The following is a 15574-nucleotide window of genomic DNA, read 5'->3' as shown; positions in this document are numbered from 1 at the left end:
GAGGCCACGCTCAAAATGGCGGACACTTGGAGCCGGGGACGCAAGCGACGCAAGCGGAAGCGGAAGTACGTGTGCTGCCCACACGTGCCGCTACCCGAGTAGTGAAAAAGGTGCTGGGGGTAGGTGTTTGCCGCACCGAAGTGGATTGTAGCGCTTCGGGAAGAGGCTTTTCGATTTCTACCTTGTTTCCAGATTGAGTGACACTACTCCCACACACCCCGTTCCACCATGGGCAAGAAAGGCAAAGTCGGGAAGAGCCGGAGGGACAAGTTCTATCATCTGGCGAAGGAGACCGGTGAGTCAGGGCCCGCGCCGTTGCCACCAAGGGAGAGAGCGAACGAATGACCTTTTCGATTCGCCCCTTTCCGAATATTGAGTTTGAATTTTGAAGACGGGGTGGTGGGTTGTGAGACCGCAGAACTCCTGGGAAAACGCCCCGCCGAGTTTAACGTTTTGTCGGTGCCCCCAGGTTACCGCTCCCGCTCTGCTTTCAAGCTGATCCAGTTAAATCGCCGCTTTCAGTTCCTGCAGAAAGCCCGAGCCTTGCTGGACCTGTGTGCTGCGCCAGGGGGATGGTGCGTAACAGCCGGTACCTGTGGCTCTTCATGGCTGTTCCTTGGTTTCCGGCCTTGGAGGACTGAGAGTTGCATTGGGGGAGGGAGGAATGCGGTAACAATATCAGCCTCAAACTTCTCTATTGTAGACGTGGGTCGCAAAGAAAAGGTTTGAAACGTGTATTTTACATGCTCTGGCCAGTGCACCTGATAGCGGTTCTAATACACATGGTGAGAGTTCACATTGTCAAGAGAGGAAAAGGAACGGTCTTGGATTATTTTAATCGTTATTATTCTTTTATAGGTTGCAGGTGGCTGCTAAGTTTATGCCTGTATCCAGCCTTATTGTGGGTGAGTAACAGGTGGCCCTCCTGAGGGTTTAAAGGGGTGGGAGTGTGAGATACTGATTGTGTTCTACGTTTTCTTTCTCCCTGCTTGAGGCAGGCTTTTGGAATTCTCTGACCTGATTTCTTCCAGGAGTGGACCTGGTTCCAATCAAGCCTCTTCCCAATGTGGTGACACTCCAGGAGGACATCACAACGGAACGCTGTAGGCAGGTAACAGGAATCTCTCTGTCTCTCTGTCTCTCTCTCTCTGGTTTACATGCACGCAGCCACATCTGACTTCTCACTACCCAGATCCCCTGAACGCAAGCTTTTTTTTGTGTAACATGCCTTGAGCAGTGTCTGCGCGTTCTGTATGACGAGGCTCGTGATATGCTTAGTCTCCACTGCAGGTTTTATTTTAATCAGGAATGAGGTGTTTAGAATTGGAAGTGCAGAGATATCATTGAAATCTTTTCCAGTAGGCTTCCTGGTAGAATGTAACTCCCTTGAAGATGTATTGTTGTTGTTGTTATTATTTTACTATTATATATTTTTATCATTGCGTCTCCTGTGCCTGGCACAGGATTGGGCCCGTTGTGGGCATTCAGCAAGTGACTGGGTAGACAAATCACTGGACCAGAGACCCCGTTCATAGCTATTTCTGTGTTCCTGTTGCTCTAGTCCCTCTTCTTCTCTGTAGGCCCTGAAGAAGGAGCTGAAGACCTGGAAAGTTGATGTTGTGCTCAACGATGGGGCCCCCAACGTTGGGGCTAGCTGGGTCCACGATGCCTATTCACAAGGTGCCAAGAGTGGGGGGCCTGGAGAGGAGAGTGGAGGTGGGCAAGCCCTCTGAGGCTGCAGAGGTCCTCAGCTAATTCTCTCTTTCCCACAGCCCACTTGACACTGATGGCTCTGCGTTTGGCTTGTGATTTTCTGGCCCGCGGTGGCTGCTTTATCACAAAGGTTTTTCGCTCTCGTGACTATCAGCCCCTACTGTGGATCTTCCAGCAGCTCTTTCGCCGTGTCCAGGCCACTAAGCCCCAAGCCTCCCGCCATGAATCTGCGGAGATCTTTGTAGTCTGCCAGGGTGGGCATCGCATTTTTGTTCTCGTGACTCGGTTTCTTAGCTGCCAAAGCACACTTGCTTATATATCGTATCGTCTTAGGATTCCTGGCTCCTGACAAGGTTGACAGTAAATTCTTTGACCCCAAATTTGCCTTCAAGGAGATTGAAGTTCAGGCCAAGACTGTTACCGAATTGGTGACTAAGAAGAAGCCAAAGGTGTGTTTGGGGAATGGGACCACTCTCAGGTTCTGGAACTCAGGGGAGGTTGGGCCTGGTGGTTCTCATAGACAGCTTAGAAGGGCCTTTTTAACTTTCTTTATTTCCCTCCCTAAGGCTGAAGGCTATGCTGAGGGCGACATCACCCTTTATCACCGAACTTCAGTCACCGACTTTCTCCGAGCTGCCAACCCTGTTGACTTCCTCTCCAAAGCCAGCGAAGTGAGTCCTGAGATTTGAGGGGTGGAAGGAAGCCTCAGAAACGTGAGCCCCAAATCTCCCGATTCCTTTCCTTACTCCCAAACAGATCTTGCTAGATGATGAAGAGTTGGCACAGCATCCAGCCACCACTGAGGATGTGCGGGCCTGCTGTCAGGACATCAAAGTGCTAGGGCGCAAGGAACTTAGGTGTGTGGCAGGGGCGGGCATAGGTGCCAGGAGCCCCAAAGGTAGGGAAAGGCCTTTGAAGACGCAGCAGCGGTTTCTTCCTCAAGGCGTCATTTGAGGAATTCAGCTAGCATCGGATTTCTGGGAACAGGATGCTGCTGTGCTAGAGATTGGGAGGGCGGGGCTAAAAAGGGGGCAGGGGCGAAGAGGGAAACGGCAGGGTCAGTAACGGTATTTCTGGGGCAGATCCCTGCTGAACTGGAGAACGAAGCTTCGGCGGCACGTGGCCAAGAAGCTGAAAGAGCAGGCGAAGGCAATGGACATCAGGTGAGGAGGGAATTAGACCAGGGTAGGTGTTGACTGTGTGTCGGTGGGGAAGCGTGTTGAGAAAATAAGCAAAGTGCTTGGACCCCGCGGTCAGTCTTAGCTCGGGAGAGGAAGAGGAGGAGGCTGATGAAGAGTCAACAGCCGGGACTGTGCGGCAGCCCTCGAAGGAGGAAGAAGAGGAGGAGCAACTCGACCGGATCCTGGCGGAGATGAAGGCCCAGGAGGTGGCGGAATTAAAGAGGTGAGGGGAGTGGGGAGGCGTTTGGGGAGCCCCGCTGCGGAGCGCCTCGGTGTGTGAAGCTGGGGGAGGGGGTGAAGGCACAGATGGGGAACCTTTAGAGCTGGGCAGGCAGGATTCCTCAATTGTCCGTCCCCTCAGGAAGAAAAAGAAGCTGCTGCGTGAGCAGAGGAAACAGCGGGAGCGTGTGGAGCTGAAGATGGACCTTCCTGGGGTTTCTATTGCAGATGAGGGGGAGACTGGCATGTTCTCCCTGCGCACCATCCGGGGTCACCAGGTGAGGGTGGGGTTAGGGCACACTGAGGAGACCGAATGATCTCACTAGGTATTTGGACGTGGGGGGCACTGAATGTCTGTTTTAAGTGTGCTGAATGTTCATGGCTCACGTTTGCTGTGTTCACCCATAAAATGAGAGGGGCCTCATTTTTGGGGAGAGGAGACAGGGGAAAGAACCCAGAGCTTTGTGCCTGAAAAGCCAGGAAGAAACATACGACTAAAATGACGAGATTAGGGGCACCTGGGTGGCTCGGTCGGTTGAGCGTCCGACTTTGGCTTGGGTCATGATCTTGGGCTTTGTGAGTTTGAGCCCCACATCAGGCTCTGTGCTGACAGCTCAGAGCCCACTTCACATTCTCTGTCTCTCTGCCCCTCCCCTGCTTGCACGATCAAAAAAATAAGTAACGTTTAAGGACATTTAAAATGATAAGCTCAGGAACGTTTATGAGTGGGATGTGCATTTATTCTCATAGGACTAGAATATTAGAACTAAGAGACTCTTTGCAGTAAGCTTAGGTGCTAGTAGATAGAGCCAGGGTAACTGGGATACCAGGACGCATGATGGTTTCCTTCGGAGGAGGGCAGCGTTCTTCCGTTCACCAAGACCAAGTTAGCACCTTGACGCCATAGGCTGCTAGGTGGTGCTTTCTGCCAAATACTGGAGAACCTGCTTTTCTATCATAAAAGCAGCATCAACAAGCACAGTGAACTTTTGCGGCCCTTGTGGGAAGGGAAACCAGGTCATCTTTGGTACAAGTGCAGGAGGGAGAGAGCACGGTGGTTCTGGAGCAGACTGCCAGAGGAGTTCTTTGCCTTAGTTTCCTTCTCTGTGAAAGAATAATAGAACCTACTGACCAGGGTTTTGGGGATGAATCGAGAGAGGGTTGAGGCATAATCACCGCTAATGTGGTAAACTCGCAAGAACGGCTAGCTTTGTTATTAGGAAAATGGATTTTGAGGTTGAGTTTGTAACCGAAATCATTCTTGTTAGATGTATGTTGCCTGGGCTCTTTTATTCCGTGGAAACAAAACTCGTAGATTTATTTTCAGAAGGCAATGTGCTTTCTGAGAGTAATTTTTAAAGAATAACCAGCGTTTCAGACTATTTTAACATTTGATGTTATATATAGGCTTTGGGGTGTTTTTTAAAATTTATTTCTGGTACTATTGGAAGACAGCGCGTGGGATAGTGGCCTGGTCTAGAATGGGAGGTGTTAAACATTTAGTCCTGTCACTTCTCTGTATCTGCCACAGCGTGTTTTCAAGCTCTGCTGATAACACAGCCGGGCGGGGGGCGGGAAGCAGTAGTATGTTCCTTAGGAGTACTCTTGATCTCTTTGTTTCTGTCAAACTCTAGTTGTTAGAGGAGGTAACACAAGGGGATATGAGTGCTGCGGACACATTTCTGTCTGATGTGCCAAGGGATGACATCTATGTATCAGATGTCGAGGATGACGACCCATCTCTGGACAGTGACTTGGATCCAGAGGAGCTGGCGGGAGTTGGAGGATCTCCGCGTCTAAAGGACCAAAAGCGGTAAGGGTGGCGGTGCGCGTGCAGGAGGGAGTACTGACCCCCTCAGTGTGAGTTTTGAAGCACAGCTGGTCGTAGGCATTGCCAGAGGGTGTCAGGGAGCAGGTCCTCCGGGGCACCCATCCTCCACCCATTCTCCTTGGGTCTGCAGTGTACGATTTGCTGAAGTAGAAGATGGGGACAAAGAGGAAGAAGAGGAGAATCCGCTGCTGGTACCACTGGAGGAAAGGACGGTACTGCGGGAAGAACAAGCCAGTCTGTGGTTCTCTAAGGTAAGAAGAGGTTGGCAGCCCAGAAAGATAGGGAATGAGCGTTCCCTGGGAGAAAGGCGGCTTGAATATTCCCCTTCTCATTCACAGGATGGCTTCAGTGGGCTTGAGGATGATGCGGATGAGGCCCTGGAGATCAGTCAAGCCCAGCTGTTGTATGAGAGCCGTCGGAAGGGGCGGCAGCAGCTGCCACCTCCTTCCAGTTTGAAGACCGAGGAAAAACCTCCCCCGTGCCAGGAGAAGGATCCAGCAGGGGCTCCGGCAGAGGCCACCAGTGGGCCTGGCGGGGAAGAAAGAGATGGCAGCTCAGACAGCGATAGCAGCAGCAGCGAGGATGGGGAGAGGTGAGTGCCTGCAGGTGACAGGAGAAGGGATGAAAAAGCAGTGGTTGTGACCGTTTCTCCACGTTCGGGGTTTTCAGCTTTGGCTGTAGACCGTGAGTTTTAAGAAGTACCAACGGTTCTGATTTAAGTGCTGTGCGGTATAGCCTGGGAGGGTGTTTTTGGAAGTTCAAGTCTTAAATAGGAAGCGTGATTGAGGCGTGAGGCAGGAGTGGGTCTGGGGAGTGGCAGAACAGTACATGATTGTCCCCCTTCTGCAGTTGGGAACCAAAGCATGGAAAGAAGCGAAGCCGTGGGCCTAAGTCAGATGAAGACGGGTTTGAGATTGTGCCCATCGAGGACCCAAGTGAGCTCCACGCCTTATGGAATGGGAGGCGACAATGGAAGTTTCCGTGTAAGGAAGGAGGCTTTGACATTGTCCCTTTTTCTCTCTAGTGAAACGTAGGATACTAGACCCTGAGGGCCTTGCCCTAGGTGCTATCATTGCTTCTTCCAAAAAGGCTAAACGAGACCTCATAGATGATTCCTTCAGCAGGTAAGAGGGCCAGAAAGTCATGAGAAGTGGCCCTGACTGGGGGTGGGTAAGGGGGTGATTTCTGCTTTAGGAAGCCTGGAGTGGTCCTCAGGGCTGCCGTTCTCTTTCTGCTTAGGTATACGTTTAACGAGGAGGAGGGAGAGCTCCCGGAGTGGTTTGTGCAGGAGGAAAAGCAGCACAGGGTACGGCAGCTGCCCATTGACAAGAAGGAGTTGGAACACTACCGCAGACGCTGGCGGGAAATCAATGCGCGTCCCATCAAGAAAGTTGCTGAGGCCAAAGCCAGAAAGAAACGGAGGGTAGGAGGGTAAATAGTGGGGCTGCCTGAGTGCAGGGAAGGGAGCTGGGAGAAGGTCTCACTGAGCACCTACCCCCCACCCCCACCCAACAGATGCTAAAGAAGCTGGAGCAAACCAAGAAGAAGGCAGAGGCTGTGGTGAACACCGTGGACATCTCTGAACGAGAGAAAGTGGCTCAGCTTAGGAGGTGAGGGAGAGGGATCACCCTCAAAGGTACATGGGGTTGAAAAGTAGCAGGAAGCCTTGAACCTGTTCCTTGCATTTACAGCCTCTACAAGAAGGCTGGGCTCGGCAGGGAGAAACGCCAAGTCACCTATGTCGTAGCCAAAAAAGGTGTGGGCCGCAAAGTGCGCCGGCCAGCTGGGGTCAGAGGTCACTTCAAAGTGGTGGACTCCAGGATGAAGAAGGACCAAAGAGCACAACAAAGGAAAGAGCAGAAGAAAAAACACAGACGGAAGTGAGCAGAGAGAGCCTCTGAGAAGACAGTGTGAGGACTCAGAGGGGTGATTCTGGCCCCCCTGGTACCAGCTGCAGTCTCGTTTGCATCCCGGTCAGCGGGTGGACACACAGGTGGGGTGCCTAGAACTCTCAAGGTGGTCCTGCGTGGTGAGGAGATGTCCTCCTGCCTGAAGGCAGGTCTCGGATCCGTCCTGTGGGGGTATTGAACACACATACCTTTTTTTAAGGTTAGTGTTGGGGTGGCATATTCAGTATCGCTGGTCTTCCCCCAGCCTCCTCCAGTCATCCAAATAAAAACCAGGGTACTTTTTTTTCCTGACATTTTAGTTCCCATTAAGCGTTAACTCAAACACCTGGGTGTTCACACCATGTGCTGCACTGTTCTAAATCCTACTTTGTATGTACTCACTGTGAAGTACAAATGACAAACAATCCACAGGTCCCAGTAGTAAAACATTTACTAGAGCAAGCAGAAAGGAATGCACATCTTAAAGAAACCTTCACAAAGTCACAAAATTCGAAGGATGTATATTTCTTTTCCTTTTATAAACAAGATAGAACAAAAATCATCAAAATCATTTCAGCAAAAGATTTTTCTACCATTGTGGCAAGTTAAAAAAAAAATACAATGAAATAGAAGACACTTTAAAAGCTGTCAGAGTTTTTGTTTAAATTTAGCAACACTTCAGACCTGGAGCAGTCTTGTTTCCAGGATCATCTTTTCCTCTTGAAGGGCAGAGGTTCTGGGTCTGGCAGGCGGCTGCTGCTTCCTGTCTCGGGACTGGATACAAACCTGGCTGGGGAACCTGACCATGGACTCCCGCTTAGAATCAGACATCTCCCTTCCCTGCAAAGTCTAGAAGCACCAAAATGCTTCCCCAAATCTCTAACAAACACTTCAGTGGGTTGGGTTTGCAGAAAGCCAACTCCTAAAAGGGACTGCCTGGCCACACAGCTAAGAAAAGGAATTTTATTTGTAGATGTTTATAAGGTGACAGTTTAGTAAAAAATATACGCTACATATAATATAAACCTAGAGTGAGTTTTGTGCCCTAGAAGGCCCTTTCTTCCAAGGTATTCCCAACTGACCTTGACAACTCACCCAGAGCCCAAAAGGAAGTTCCCAGCGCTCGCTGCTTCCAAGGACCAAAGCAGCTTGCTAAGAAGACATCTGAAAACTGATCCAGATGAAAGGGTAATGTCTCCAAGCTCCAGCTATCCACTAAGGGCAGGGGGTCCTTATACCGTGGGCCCCAACCCAGCCCTGAGACACCTAGTTACCAAAAATCTTTCTAAAAATAAAATTAAAGACAATTGATTCCACACTTCAGCACATACCCTCTAACTGTCCCATCGACTTTTCTTGCGCTTGGGTGGCTCGGGGACAGCAAAACCGTCAGCTGTCTTATCTGTCTTGCTGTCCATCTTGTCCATCTTGCTGTCCACCTTGGGGTCCACCTTGCTCTCACGATTGCAACCTTCTTTCCTGCTTTCACCGTTCCGACCATCGTTTGCGCCTCGGCTCTCTCCATGTCGGCCTCCACCTCCTCCATGTCTGTTCTCCCCGTGACGGTGACCATCAGCATGACGGCTGCCGCTTTCTGGGTAGCGGTATCCATCTCCATGGCGACCACCATCTCCGTGACGTGGGCTGTCGCCATGCCGATTGCCACTCTCTCCGTGACTGTGGCGGCTGCCACCCCGGTTTTCAGTATATCTCTCTCTCTTCCCGTTGCCTCCCCCAGGCCCTTCTCGGCTGTTATTCCCTGAAGCTGTGTTGTTGACTCCCTGGGCTCCAGTGGAAGGGTAGGTCACTGGAGCACTGCTGAGGTTCCCGGTGTTGCCAAAGCCTGGGATGCCCTTGGCGGCGCTGGCAATGGGGCTGTCTGGACTGTTATGGCCCTGTTGGGCTGAATTAGTTGGAACAGAATTCAAGCTCCCTGCACTAGTCCATCCACTTGCCCCAGCAGCAGAGCTTCCTGCCTTCTGGTTGCTTAAGCTGGCAGCAACAAAGTGACTCTTGTACTGTGACTAAAAGAGAGACAACAGGAGTAGGTAAGATAGTGGGTTCAAGAAAATTGGACAGGTAAGCTTGGCAATAGAAGGTACACAAATTCTATGCTATCCTGGCACGATGATTTGAGCATCCTGATGGCCCCGTTACTCTGTGGTCTCTATGTTCCTCTATCAATGAGAGAGAATAAACCTAGGGATCTAACTGAAACATCACTGAGGGCAGATAAAATGTATAAATTAAGGCTCAGCTGGTTAGCCAGCCAACTGGAGGATTAAGTATAGAAGATGTGTTCAGAATTCATAAGAACTACAGAATCAAACTTGTCTTAGCTGGAAAATGGCAATTACTCTCAATCCGATTACAACAGTCTTAGAGGCAGGCAAACTCTTGGCTGTGGAGGCAGGGAGGGAACACCAGCCCTGCTGCAGCACAACAGTCCTGGGCTTTGGGATGACAGAGGTCAGTGACCAGCAGGAGGAGATTCCCTAGCTTCTACACCTACACCTCTAGGTAAGCTACCACTAAGTTTATACTCAAAACTGAAAGCAGTGAGAAGGCTCTAAATCCAGCATCAAGCATATAAGTCCAGCTATCATCTCAGAAAGACTAGGCCCATCATCACAGCCCAAGAGTTACCAGTGAAAGCTTGTTTATATGTTTAAATCCAGACCTGGAAAGCTGCTTTCATGGCCGTCAGCCGATCTCCCATGGCTCCTGTGGAGGGCTTGTAGGCCTCATAATTGCTCATTACATTGTTGTTATTTCCTCGGTCCTAAAAAACAAGCATACCCATGAGGACAGAATGGGCCTCAATATACTGGAAACAGAAGTGGGCGCTGCAATGGGAACAGGATATTTTTATTTATATTTTATGGAAAAAGGTACAGTAATAATCATTTTAAAATGTTTTATTTATGACTTTTAACCCAGTGATTCTGTTTTGGGGGAATTAACCCTAATATATTCGAAATGAAGTCAGATAATGCTCAAAGCTGATCATGTGGTACTATTTATGCACACAAACCTGAGATTTATAGAATTCTGTGGAGCTTTATGCTACAAAGAGGCCACAAGGCAGTATACAACATATGCATGTAGCATATACACGGTTCCACTCTTAAGTCTGAGTCTCCGCTTCAACACTTACTGGAGTATAACTTGGGGTGCCTCAGGTTTATTATCCGTACTTGCTGTCACTGGGTGGATGTAAAGATGGACTTAATATACAGGACGGCCTGCAGTGGCTGGCCCTGGCATATAGTAAGTGCTCAACAGTAGCTATCGCTAGCATCTGTGTCCTGTGCATCATTGTTACTGAGACACAGGAGCAGATTCTTCTCAAAGACACCGAGTTCACTGTAACGCTCCAGAAACAGACTGGCAGCTTTCTACTTTGGTTTGGAATCAAAGTTAAGAAAGCCAGTGAGGGGACACTTTTGTTAACTGTTCTGTGAGAAAAGCTAGCTCTCACCTCACTCTGGTGCTATTTCCCACCGAAAGTAGGAAGCATTCCTGAGTTTAGTTACAAGATACAGTAGCGTTTACAGAGTGACCCTGTGTTCTTGGCAGCAGGCTCTAGGCCATTGCTGGAGGGCTTGTAACAACAGACTGCTGGGCCCCACCTCCCAGAGTTTCTAACTCACCAGGCCTGGGATAGTGCACAAGTTTGCAGTTTACTGCTGCTGCCAGAGACCACAGTTTGCAAACCACTGCTAATCTAGACTATTTCCTGAGCATGTCTAGTCACCACATACACATGGGTGCTTCTTCAATAGAAGTCACAACATTCCCTTCTAGACAAGGTTCTGAACTCAGAGAGGCTTTCGCAGGTAGATGAAGACAGTCATAACCTCTTCCAGGACTCAGGACCAGCCCTAAGGGCACTACTGTAGTCTGGACTCACCGTGTTCTCTGAGCCTAGGCCAGGCCGCTCCCTGTAGCCTAGGCCACCTCCACCAATGTTCAGCTTTTTGCCTTTGCCTCCTTTAAAGCGGGATTTCCGAAACCAGGCATTCTGTGTTGAACATAATTCAAGGTTAGGCGAGGGAAGAAGAGGCAGCCAGAGAAAGAAGACAACATCAAACAGGAAATTAAGGGGGAGGGAGGAACTTACTGCTTCATGTTTAGCCAACGTTTTTACGGCAACTGTTCATAGGAACAGTTTAGTCCACCAAATTTGTCAGGAGTCTTAGCACCAGGAAGGGAAGTGATCACACAAGCCTCAGATATGAGACACTTACTCTTCTAATTTCCTAGAGGAAAATGAACTGATTTTCTATATCTCAATCTATACATACCACTGGACTATACAAATAATGGAGCTTTTAAGAACTGGTGGGTTCAGAAGTAAAGGAAAAAGGCTATGTAAAGTGAGGCTCATCAGAATTGGCTCTAGGGGCAGACGTCCAGGACTGGTAGCCCCATAACTGAAAGTTTTATTTACCCATAGCCCAAAGTGTTCCTTGAACTTATCACTAGCAGAACACTACTCATCAGATTTATTCACATTCTCTTCAGAATGCCAACATGACTGGGAGAGGTTAGTCCTTTATCTGACAATCACATGTTACAATCTAAATGAAGTACTTAAGAGGTAGGGCTGGCTTCAGAAAGGCACTGACCAGGGAAGCTGATCACACAGTCTGAGAGCACAGGAAACATGAGGCACAAAAAGGGATGCAGGAAAAAGCCAAAGACAAGATATATCCTGTTTGAAAATGTAGTTTACGACTGGCTCTCTGTACCCAGGAAAGAGAAGGAAACCGTATCCTATTCCTTCCTGCAATGCAGGTCCTTTACTCCCAGAACCCCGAGCATGGACAGCAGTACCACACTGTGAGTACATTATGGATAAGCTATTCTGTGAGCTGGCTTGTAAATCTAAAAAACACAAACTCTTTACTATCAGAATGTTTATACTGAATCCATTTGTAATATGGGGATGACGTGTTCAGATGACTCGAGATTTAGGGGCGCCTGGGTGGCTCAGTCGGTTGAGCGTCTGACTTCGGCTCAGGTCATGACTTCACGGCTCGTGAGTTCGAGCCCCGCATCGGGCTCTGTGCTGACAGCTCAGAGCCTGGAGCCTGCTTCCGATTCTGGTCTCCCTCTTTCTCTGCCCCTAACCCACTTGCATTCTGTCTCTCTCAAAAATAAATAAACATTAAAAAAAAAAAATTAAAAGATGACTCAAGACTTAATTCAGAACGCCCAGCTTTGGATCGGTAATCAAGGTTGTCAAAGGTCTGAGACCTAAGTCTATGTAAAGTAGTTAAATATATCTTTCTCTTAAGACATCACACATTTTTAGCGCCCCCCCCCCCCCCCCCCCGCCAAGGAGAAGACTGGGAGAAAGAATGGTAAGGGAAATAGTAGCCATCTTTGAGATTAAACTTACAAGTATGCCAAGAGGCAAGCAGGCAGAAATTTCAGAGGGACAGATTTTAGCACAAAAAGGAATAGCTTTTCAAACAGATGTTGCTGAAAGGAGAGGATAAGCAGATGGACCAGATGAATTTTAATGTCCTATAATACCGATCTGTCATAAGCACTGTCCCCACCCACGGCCCCAACTTTCCTGTCCTGTTTCTATGTTATCTTCTCAAGCTTGTTGAATTTTTTTCACTTAGTTTTATAACCTGGGGCAAAGTGAAGTGTGCCCAGCCCCTCACCTGCATTGCTAGATCTAGGAGTTCCTTGGAAACATGTTGATTGGCTCCTTCCAAGTTCCGGACAAGGTCACCAGCAAAATTGCTGTCCTTGGGGGTCAGCAAGGTATACGCCACGCCCTTCTCACCCGCTCGTCCTGTGCGGCCAATCCTGTGAGTATGAGTATCAATGTCTCGTGCCACATCATAGTTAATGACGGTCTTAATTGAAGGAATATCCAGACCACGGGCTGAAATAAAAACAACCAAATTCTTTTATTTTTCAGCATGAGTCAGAAAAAACAATGTAATCCAAAATGCTGGCTCTTTAAGAAACCACATTCCTCTACTCTAGGCAAAGTGCATGGTTTGGTGAGCTAATACACAAGCATTTAATTAAAGTTACCCTTCAAGAGCAAATCCCACCATTGTCGATTCTATGATGCCAGGCCATCTAGCCTGAGACAGATGCCTTCTGCCATGGCCTCTCTCTTGCACCAAGAACATATAAAATAACTAAAGCCAGCATCAAATTGCCTTGAAGCTGAGAAATTATCTCCTTTTGGGGAGAAAACATGAGTTTTTAGGGGCAGCTATTAAACTGAAAACAAGGGGCACCTGGGTGGCTCAGTTGGTTGAGTGTCCAACTTCGGCTCAGGTTATGATCTCACAGTTCACGGGTTTGAGCCCCATGTCGGGCTCTGTGCTGACAGCTTGGAGCCTGCCTCAGATTCTGTGTCTCCCTCTCTCTCTGCCTCTCCCCTGCTTATGCTGTCTCTCTTTCTCATAAACAAATAAGCATTAAAAAGAAAATTGGAAAACAAAAATAAAAAACAAAAAACCGAGAACACAATGCAAGCCAAGAACCATACTTAAAAACCTTTTTGATCTTGAGTGAAGTATGCCCAATTAACATAAGACAGCTGCTACATTCGGACATACAACAAAGGCCTCGCCTGTGATTAACTGACTCAACATTTTTTTTTCCCCGAGTGTCTTCCCACTGCAGGGATTCTTTTTTTCAAAGAGAAACATTAAGTGAAAAGTGGTACCCAAAGCTCCAGATTGTGATCACTATGCTCTGAACCGCCTGTTCCATTTGGTGTGGCCAGCCAGGCCAGCAGAATGCCATCTCTCGGCCTGTTCAGAACATAGAAACGTAAGGTCACTGGGGGAAGTCATACTCTACCTGCAACATCTGTGGCCACCAGGACTGGGATGTCCTTTTTCTTAAAGTCTGAAATGACTTTGTTTCTTTCACTCTGATCCATGTCCCCATGAAGCAGCCCAAGATTATGACCCTCCTGCTTAAGGTTATTGGCTAGCTCTTCAGCATTGGCTTTTTTAGTAACAAACAGGAGGACACTTCCTGAAGAGGTAAATTCCACCAGACGCCGGGTAAGCCAGTTCCATTTACTAGGCCCAGAGTGAAGAATCTCCACTATCTGTGTCACATCTTCATTTGCCTGAAAAAGAGGAAACAGATGACTGTGACGTCTGCGCCAAGGGGCACCTGAACAAGGAGCAGACGGCACACGTTCCACCTGCATCTAGAAGAACCCTGAACAGTCCCTCTTCTCCTTGGGCCTTCCTTCAGCAAGTCAAGTACAGCTCAAAACCTGCATTCCTTCTCAAATTGCTGTGCTCTCCATCTCCCTTGATTTGTACATACACCTAAGTCGTAAGCCCAAGTACTTCGCAAGACCTCTTTATAGGTCTGTTCAGATTATCCCTAATCAATTAAGCTCCTTTTCTGTCCTTCCCACTCACTGCTCCTAGTACAATTCATACACGCACATAGAAGGCACTAAAAAACAAAATGCAGACAGGGGTGCCTGGGTGGCTCAGTTGGTTAAGTGTCTGACTTTAGTGCAGGTCATGATTTCATGGTCAGTGAGTTCGAGCCCCTAATTTTAGATGTAAATTTTTAAAAATTAAATTAAATTAAAAAAAAGAATCAAAACGCAATATATTGTTTTGGCAATGCTGATAGAAATGTTAACCTTAAAAATAAAACTTCCAGGGGCGCCTGGGTGGCTCAGTCGGTTAAGCGTCCGACTTCGGCTCAGATCATGATCTCACAGCTCGTGAGTTCCAGCCCCGCATCAGGCTCTGTGCTGACAGCTCAGAGCCCGGAGCCTGCTTCAGATCCTGTGTCTCCCTCTCTCTCTGCTCCTCCCCGCCCCCCCCCTCCCCGAACTTGCACTCTGTCTTTGTCTCTCAAGAATGAATAAACGTTAAAAAAATTTTTTAAAGAAAAAAAGTGGGCAGTGTCAAAACACTAACTGTACAGAACTTAAGGAATTCAAACAACTTAAGGAATTCTCTAGGCAACTTTAATTCCAGATCACAATTCAGAGATCTCCCACACAGGACGTATGCACAGGTAAGAAAAATGCCACGAGCTCGTTTTCACCAGGGCTTTCAAGTCTCACCCACTCCATGCTGTGCAGTGAGCCTGCTACTCCTATAAGCATTCAAAATGTCAGTTCCATCCTAACTGACTAGTAGTCTTCCAGGCAAAGCCTTTTTTTTCCCCCTAAAAGTTTTTAACTTTTATTATGAAAAATTTTAAACGTTCAAAAAAAAAAAAAAAAAAAACCCGAAATGAACGTAATCACCTTCCATGTACCCATCACCCAGCTTCAATAATTATCCCTATTTTGACAATTTAGTTGTCTCCTCTATCCTCCTACCTTGTGTTTTTTAAAACAAATCTGAATCGTGTTGCCTCATTTGTAAATACATAATAACATAATTTTCCTCTCAACAGGGAGAAATTAATTCTATTTTCTTCATAATTTGAGAAATAACCCACTGGGGTCCCATCTGGCCCTGCTTATTAGGGTTACCTCGCCAATGTCTCCCTGCACCACACGAATAGGGTCGATCAGGATGTCTCTGGCCAGTTTTTCAATCTTTTTCCGAAAAGTTGCACTGAATAAGAGGGCTAAAAGGTAGAGTAAATTCTGTTACATAAACAGTATGACTTCTTTTTTGAATATCCACTAAGCCTCCTACTAACATTCAGAATTATTCAGCTTATAAAATAAACCCACCTGAACTTTAAACTTAGTTTCAAAA

The 15574-nt window shown here is 47.9% G+C and overlaps 2 protein-coding genes across 3 annotated transcripts in view; one reads left to right on the top strand and one right to left on the bottom strand.

Annotated features, from left to right (window-relative positions):
- Positions 1–54: 54 nt before the first annotated feature.
- On the top strand, positions 55–8091 carry FTSJ3 (FtsJ RNA 2'-O-methyltransferase 3). Its single transcript, XM_049636329.1, has 20 exons — positions 55–295; positions 470–575; positions 859–905; positions 1032–1111; positions 1581–1680; positions 1773–1967; positions 2047–2162; positions 2280–2384; positions 2470–2570; positions 2796–2876; positions 2971–3117; positions 3256–3391; positions 4748–4926; positions 5075–5195; positions 5283–5536; positions 5794–5879; positions 5969–6068; positions 6184–6367; positions 6460–6554; positions 6636–8091. The coding sequence occupies exons 1-20, from the start codon at positions 229–231 to the stop codon at positions 6826–6828; spliced, it is 2493 nt and encodes an 830-aa protein (XP_049492286.1). The 5' UTR covers positions 55–228; the 3' UTR covers positions 6829–8091.
- DDX42 (DEAD-box helicase 42) overlaps positions 7267–15574 on the bottom strand; it is a 39700-nt gene continuing 31392 nt past the window's right edge. For both annotated transcript variants that reach the window (XM_049636331.1, XM_049636330.1), the window contains 6 exons: positions 15343–15440; positions 13680–13956; positions 12515–12741; positions 10747–10857; positions 9514–9615; positions 7267–8857 (listed from right to left, as the gene is read on the bottom strand). In XM_049636331.1, the coding sequence (XP_049492288.1) occupies positions 8168–8857; positions 9514–9615; positions 10747–10857; positions 12515–12741; positions 13680–13956; positions 15343–15440 (1505 nt within the window). In that variant the 3' untranslated portion in view covers positions 7267–8167. The remainder of the gene's footprint in view (positions 8858–9513; positions 9616–10746; positions 10858–12514; positions 12742–13679; positions 13957–15342; positions 15441–15574) is intronic.

The sequence above is a fragment of the Panthera uncia genome, chromosome E1, assembly GCF_023721935.1.
Source record: "Panthera uncia isolate 11264 chromosome E1, Puncia_PCG_1.0, whole genome shotgun sequence".
Lineage (NCBI taxonomy): Eukaryota > Metazoa > Chordata > Mammalia > Carnivora > Felidae > Panthera > Panthera uncia.
Note: the sequence above shows the minus strand (reverse complement) of the source record. Positions and strands in the feature narration are given on the sequence as shown.